Below are 6749 nucleotides of genomic sequence, written 5' to 3' on the forward strand. Positions count from 1 at the left end.
ACAGAACTGCAGATTTAAGCTCCAGTATCATAACGAATACCCACATTTTATCACTTTATTAAACATCAACTTAAATAAACTGTGACTGTAAAACTCAACATAGTTAATGCTGAAGAACAAGATGTTTTGCATAACTACAGTAACACAACCTGCAACACAGCCAGGTCAAATGTTATCAATTAAAAAACTTCAGCCTCTTATTCATTCATGCAAATACTGTACGTTTATTGACACAAGTTATGTACATATCGCTTTATTTCATTTAGTCAGTCAGTTAACAAAAGCCAAGATTGCTCTGTCACAACTGGGTTGGACAACATGGGCATTCATCTGGGTCCAGATCTGAAACCAATAAACACAAATGTTAGATTACATATTGAAAACTAACTTTAAAAAGGGATTTCATGTCTAAATTTCAATAATTCCCTGCCAGTTGTTTTTACCACATTTTTATCCCTCGCAGCACAGATTGGATGAGAAAAAAAACAAGTCTTACCATTATTTAAAGCCTTTTAGATGCCTCTAAACCCCACTCCTCATCATCCTGTGGTGTAGTCTACGTGATACGCAGGTATACCCAATATATACCCACTAGGAAAGGTCAAGAATTTCTTTTTCTCTGTGCAAACATGAAATTAACTAATGTGAATCACTAAAGTACATATGAAACGAAAGCCAACTAAAACTACACTCCCATCATTTTCGTAAGCCTGCCTCTGAAGCTACTGCAGCTTCGGGTGACACTGCAGCAGATGGTTACGTTACAGAAACGACAGGTAATAAGCCAGATGAGGCTGATGCTATGCGCAGTAACGTTACAAAAATGTATGGGGTTGTCGCTCTGGGACACGGGCGAGAATGAAGCTGGGAGGTATAAATCGAGTAGTCTACTAACCTGATCCCAAACTTTCTGCCAAGGCATGGTCTGTGGCCCGTCCTTTCCAGTATTTCTCCATCAGTGTATTCACAACCACCCCCTCACACTCAATTTCCACTGCATACTGAGGAACTGCAATTTCTGGATGATCCTCTGTGTTGAACACGGTCACTCTCAGTTCTTTATCGACCAGGAGATTGTAGAAGTCATCGTAACCTTCATCATCCCAGGAGCCCTTGGACTCATCAAATCCATTCAAAGAGCACAGAAAGGCCTGAGGAGTCTTCTCCAGCAGACTCTGAGGCAGTGGTCTCACATTCTTGATGTCAACGTCACATTCATTTCCATAGTCGATAAACATGACATTGAATTCATCGTCAACTCTATGAACGACTTGAGCTCGATACCACCGTTTGTCACTGGAAAACAAAGCAAGGCATGGACTGCCAGGACCAAGAGTCTGGGGGAACTTCATGTCCTGTTGTGTGTGCGCTGCTTCCTGAGCAAGTCTTGACACTTCGCTGAGCTCCTCCGTGTTGGCGTACTGACACCAGAAGAAATTGGGTTCCCCAATACAAGAGGCATATACCTCTACCTTTTTGTTTTTGGAGATGCATGGCTTCTTGTACATGCAAGTATTCACATTTCCTTTGGAAACACTGAGGTGTGTCACGTTGGACTCAGTTTGACCACCTTGGAGGAGAGTTTCTGTTTGAGGGTGTTCTCTCGAAACACATTCTTTGGCAACTGGTTTCCAGTATTTCTCCATCAGTGTATTCACAAGCACTCCCTCACACTCAAGTTCCACTGCATACTGAGGAACTGCAATCTCTGGATGATCCTCTGTGTTAAACACTGTCACTCTCAGTGGTTTATCGATCACAAGACTGTAGAACTCATCATAACCTACATCATCCCAGGAGCCCTTGGACTCATCAAATCCATTCAAAGAGCACAGAAAGGCCTGAGGAGTCTTCTCCAGCAAACTCTGAGGCAGTGATCTCACATTCTTGATGTCAACATCACACTCATTTCCATAGTCAATAAACACAACATTGACTGCATTGTCAACTCTGCTAATTACTTGAGCTCGATACCACCGTTTATCACTGGAAAACAGAGCAAGGCATGGACTGCCAGGACCAAGAGTCTCTGGGAACTTTAGGTCCTGTTGTGTGTGTGCTGCTTCTTGAGCAAGCCTGGACACTTCGCTGAGCTCCTCCGTGTTGGCGTACTGACACCAGAAGAAATTGGGTTCCCCAATACAAGAGGCATATACCTCCTCCTTTTTGTTTTTGGAGATGCATGGCTTCTTGTACATGCAAGTATTCACATTTCCTTTGGAAACACTGAGGTGTGTCACATTGGACTCAGTTTGACCACCTTGGAGGAGAGTTTCTGTTTGAGGGTGTTCTATCGAAACACATTCTTTGGCAACTGGTTTCCAGTATTTCTCCATCAGTGTATTCACAACCACTCCCTCACACTCAAGTTCCACTGCATACTGAGGAACTGCAATCTCTGGATGATCCTCTGTGTTAAACACTGTCACTCTCAGTTCTTTATCAACCACAAGATTGTAGAACTCATTATAACCTTCATCATCCCAGGAGCCCTTGGACTTATGAAATCCATCCAAAGAGCTCAGAAAGGCCTGAGGAGCCTTCTCAAGCAGACTTTGAGGCAGACATCTTACATTCTTGATGTCAACGTTACACTTGTTTCCATAGTCAATAAACACAATATTGAATGCATCCTCATCTCTGCTAATTACTTGTGCTCGATACCACTGTTTATCACTGGAAAACAGAGCAAGGCATGGACTGCCAGGACCAAGAGTCTGGGGGAACATCATGTCCGGTTGGGCCTGTCCTGCTTTCTGAGCAAGTCTTGACACTACGTTCAGGTCTTCAGTGTTTGTGTACTGACACCAGAAGTAATGTGGTCCAACAATGCAGGATGCGTATACTGCTCTTGTCTTGTTATGAGAAATGTTTGGCCACATGCAGATGTTAACATTTCCCTCAGGGCAAGAAGGAAGGGAAGGCTGTGTAATTTCTAAGTCAATTTGGCCACTTTTTATTTCTTTGTCAAGAATGACATCCAAATTTGGTTTTCTTCCTTCATCCAAATTCTTTTCATGGTCAATCTCTGGTGCAGGGACATTAGTTATGGATTGTGACTTTAGCTCATCCCTTGCACATGTCCCATTGCTGCTGTGGACTTGTTTTTGTTTGGTTGTTTCTGTTAATACTGATCCATTTATGAGCTTTTGCATTAAACCGTCCTCATTTGGCACACTGGCATGTTCTGAGCTTTTGGAGATCTGGTGGGCAGTCTGAACGAGACTAATCATCTCTTGTGTCATGCTATTAAGTCCAAGTGGGTGAGCTGTGCAACGTGGATGGCCATTTAGTTGATAACCATTTTCCATCTCTTTGTCACCAGAAGCATTTTGCACCTCAGAGGGGAAACTTGTTAAAGGATTCCCATTGCTCTGTATTAGAGGGCTTGGATGTTCTGCGCTTCTTTTGATAGGAGTATCGCCAGCTCCAGAAGTGGGTCCATCATCTATTCTGCCATTGACTGCTCGGTTCTTGGTCCATGGCAAAGTTTCCTCCAGTAAACCATCGACATTTACAATTACTTTGTTATGCAATTCCATGCCACGTTCGTCTCCAGGTGGACTGAGAAATGATGAGGAAATGGGTACATTTTGGACATATGAATCTTGTTCAGTTTTGGAGGGTAAATTGGGTCCTGCCATCTCTATGAAACAACTGTTATAAAGAATGACATTATAGACATCTTGATGTATATTGTTGTGGTAAAACTTCGCAACAAAGGTCTGGTTCAGGAGCAGTGATTTCAAGTAATCAGTCTGGTCTGTAGTCCACCCTGTGCCATTATCTTTTACACCTTCAAGAGAACAGGGATACGTGACAATTGGCATTTTCAGAAATTTTACATGCAGCGGTCTGATATTTCCAATTGGGACCAATTCACTTTCTCCTTCATCCACATGCAAGACTTCTACAGCACCATCGCTAGTCATTGTTTGCTTTAGTAATGAGCGATGCCATTTTCCGGTTATGCCTCTAGCGACACATGGATCCCCGCAGGTCAAAGGCTGTGTCTCTCCTGAATCTGAGCTATCTTCGTAGTGCTGCTGGATCTGTTCTGATAATATCTTCACTGACTTGGAAAAAATTAGGAGTTTGCAAAAAATATATGGATTAGCTACCGCTGTCACGTTAACAGTTTCAAAAGTATCAGTTAACAGTTCTGGGTAAAAGTATTGGTCAGGCTTCTTAAGTTGGGAGCTAACATTCAGATTCTGTTGCTGCGTTATGTGGTCGGCCTCAAGACATTTCTGTACAAGACATTTAAACTCGTCTACTGGCATTTTCTTTGCAACTCCAATCTTACACATATGCTTGGAAATAGTTGGTATGTCAAGGATAATGGTCCTGTCTGGCATCAGCACATGTTGAACCAGTCCCTTAAAAGTCTTGCCAGGCAGGGACTCAAAAAATGTTGTGGCTTTTTCAGGCCAGTTATTCCCAAGGGAGAGGACATTTGCGAGTATGCATGATTCAGTTTCAGGAGGGAGGAGAAAACTGTCATTCTTGCCCCATGCTAAAGCTTCATTTGTGGTGATATGAGGCTGTCCCTGGTCAATCAGAAAAACATTGCAAGCTTCAGTTTGAATCGATACAATCCGAGCTCTGTGCCAGGTGTCACTGATGCAAACCAGACATTGATCCCCTGGGTTTCCTTCTGGTCCATAAAACTTCCTTTTAGGAGTCTGAATTTCATCTCTCATCTGGTCATACACATGCTTCTTCCCATTATCCATGTTGACCCTCAATTCCACAAGACCACAAGTGGAGTTTAGGTTTACCCTCGTGATGAGAACTGGTACTTTTGATCCTGGCGTTGGAAGGCCAGGAATTGAACACATTGTGAAACTCAGGAGGTCAAATACACCTGCAAAAAAGAAAAAAAAGAAATGTTGAAGAAATACAGGCTTTTTAACCATTTTACGCTACCAACCTTTAGAATTTCCGGGACAGTTCAGTAACCACCTGTGCACTTAATCTGCTTAAATGGTCATTTAATTGCATCACGTGTACCTAATAAACTGGCAACTGAGTGTAAATCAGCACAACAAAAATTCTACTACCTTTCTAGAAATTAAAACCTAGAAGTTCTGGCAGCTGAAGAAAAGATGGAAGGCAATGAAAATAATTTAATTTGAACTACATTTTAGTGTTGTCTTTTTCCTCAACGATACATAGTGATATTGCCACGGTCAGCATTTAATGACAACAGTGCTGTCCCGTCATTATTATCATTAACAAATGTAACACTTCAGCAGAGGTGTTCATTTCCAAACAGGCTTAGTGGCTTGACAGTTAACGTCAAGGTGGATTTGATTTGCAAGGGTATTTTGTTGACGGTAATGTTATTAGTGTTATAAGTTAGCAGCACACTTAAACAAGCGGTCCCAGGGTGAGACATAGGAAGACAGCTCTCTTTGCCGGTCAGATCCGAGGTGACATTATGTTCTGCCGTCTGTTCAGAAGTGGTGAATTTACAGCTCACAGCAAGTTAATGATATGGTATGATATAGTGTCTGGCTTTTGTTTGATATCTAGTGTCGGCAAAAAGGTTGTTTTATTGTGATTCTTTTGAGTGATTTTAAGCTGGCCTTTCATTGTGAAAGGTAGACACGGAAGAGCCAGCGTTATGGCAATGTTTTTTTTTTCTCAACCTTTGTTGACATTGTGCAGCTGTTTAGTTTTATTTATAGTTAAATATCCAATGCTGTCCAAACTGCTCCAAATTCCAAGTTCATAGAGTATTCAGAAAACCAAGTGTGAAGTAGATCGGCTAAATGGTTAATGAGATGTTTAAAAAAACATCACACAACAGACACACGCACACACACACACACACACACACACATACAGAGATTCCCCGATTTAAAGTTAGATTTAGAAGCAAAATGCCTCATAAAACTTGTGCAAGTTAACAATGTCAGCATCAAGTTACATCAAAGTGACAGCTACCTCTTACAGTATTACAGATTCAAAAGGTTAGTTTACTTATCCCCATTTTTGTTAAGAGTTGTATGTTGCATGCTCGCCAAAAAGGAATTGCAGTATTTACAATTCAAGACACAAAACCTTTAGCTATATCAATCAATTGAAATTTTTTGGTCATCTATATGAATTAAAATAACATTTTGTAAAAATGGTGGTCACCAGGGTAATAATGAGAAAATTAGGGAAAATGCCTGCTGGTTGATTCAGGCTTAGAAAGCCGTATTGTGCTAATATGAAGTGGCTGTATTCTGGTGAGTGAGCAAGTGATTTATTTTTTTATTTTTTATTTTTCATCTTGAATGTATAAATGTGAGATTTAAGCCAGTTTTTTCCCCACAATCAAACTGTTATGAAAATATAAATATATATTATATAAAATAGCCTACTTTAATCAAGAACACACATTGTCTGTGTTAAAAATGCGTTGTTATTATAAGACTCTAAAAGTTATTTTACACCACAATTCACTTTGATAATCTAAAAAAATTTACAGCGTTACATGTCTACATGTGATTCTAAACTGGCTCCAACCTTTCAGTGCAGTTGCAAATCCAGCTCCTCCTGCAAATAAATACAATAAATACAACTTAATATCCCGCTATCTAAGCACACGCTTTACGTTGCTTTTCAGTGTGTGTGTGTGTGTGTGTGTGTGTGTGTGTGTGTGTGTGTGTGTGTGTGTGTGTGTGTGTTAAACATAATACACTCAATTCTGATTGCCCCACATTTACTCATACCAACTTGTTACATAATTAAACATA

At 40.8% G+C, this 6749-nt stretch overlaps 1 protein-coding gene across 1 annotated transcript; it reads right to left on the reverse strand.

The window, feature by feature from the left end:
• Positions 1–174: 174 nt before the first annotated feature.
• On the reverse strand, positions 175–4861 carry tdrd6b (tudor domain containing 6b). Its single transcript, XM_078277478.1, has 2 exons — positions 896–4861; positions 175–342 (listed from the first exon to the last, which is right to left on the reverse strand). Exons 1-2 carry the CDS (start codon positions 4839–4841, stop codon positions 299–301), a joined length of 3990 nt encoding a protein of 1329 aa, XP_078133604.1. The 5' UTR covers positions 4842–4861; the 3' UTR covers positions 175–298.
• Between the last annotated feature and the right edge of the window lie 1888 nt (positions 4862–6749).

Source organism: Sander vitreus, chromosome 20 (genome assembly GCF_031162955.1).
Source record: "Sander vitreus isolate 19-12246 chromosome 20, sanVit1, whole genome shotgun sequence".
NCBI classification, from domain to species: Eukaryota; Metazoa; Chordata; class Actinopteri; order Perciformes; family Percidae; genus Sander; species Sander vitreus.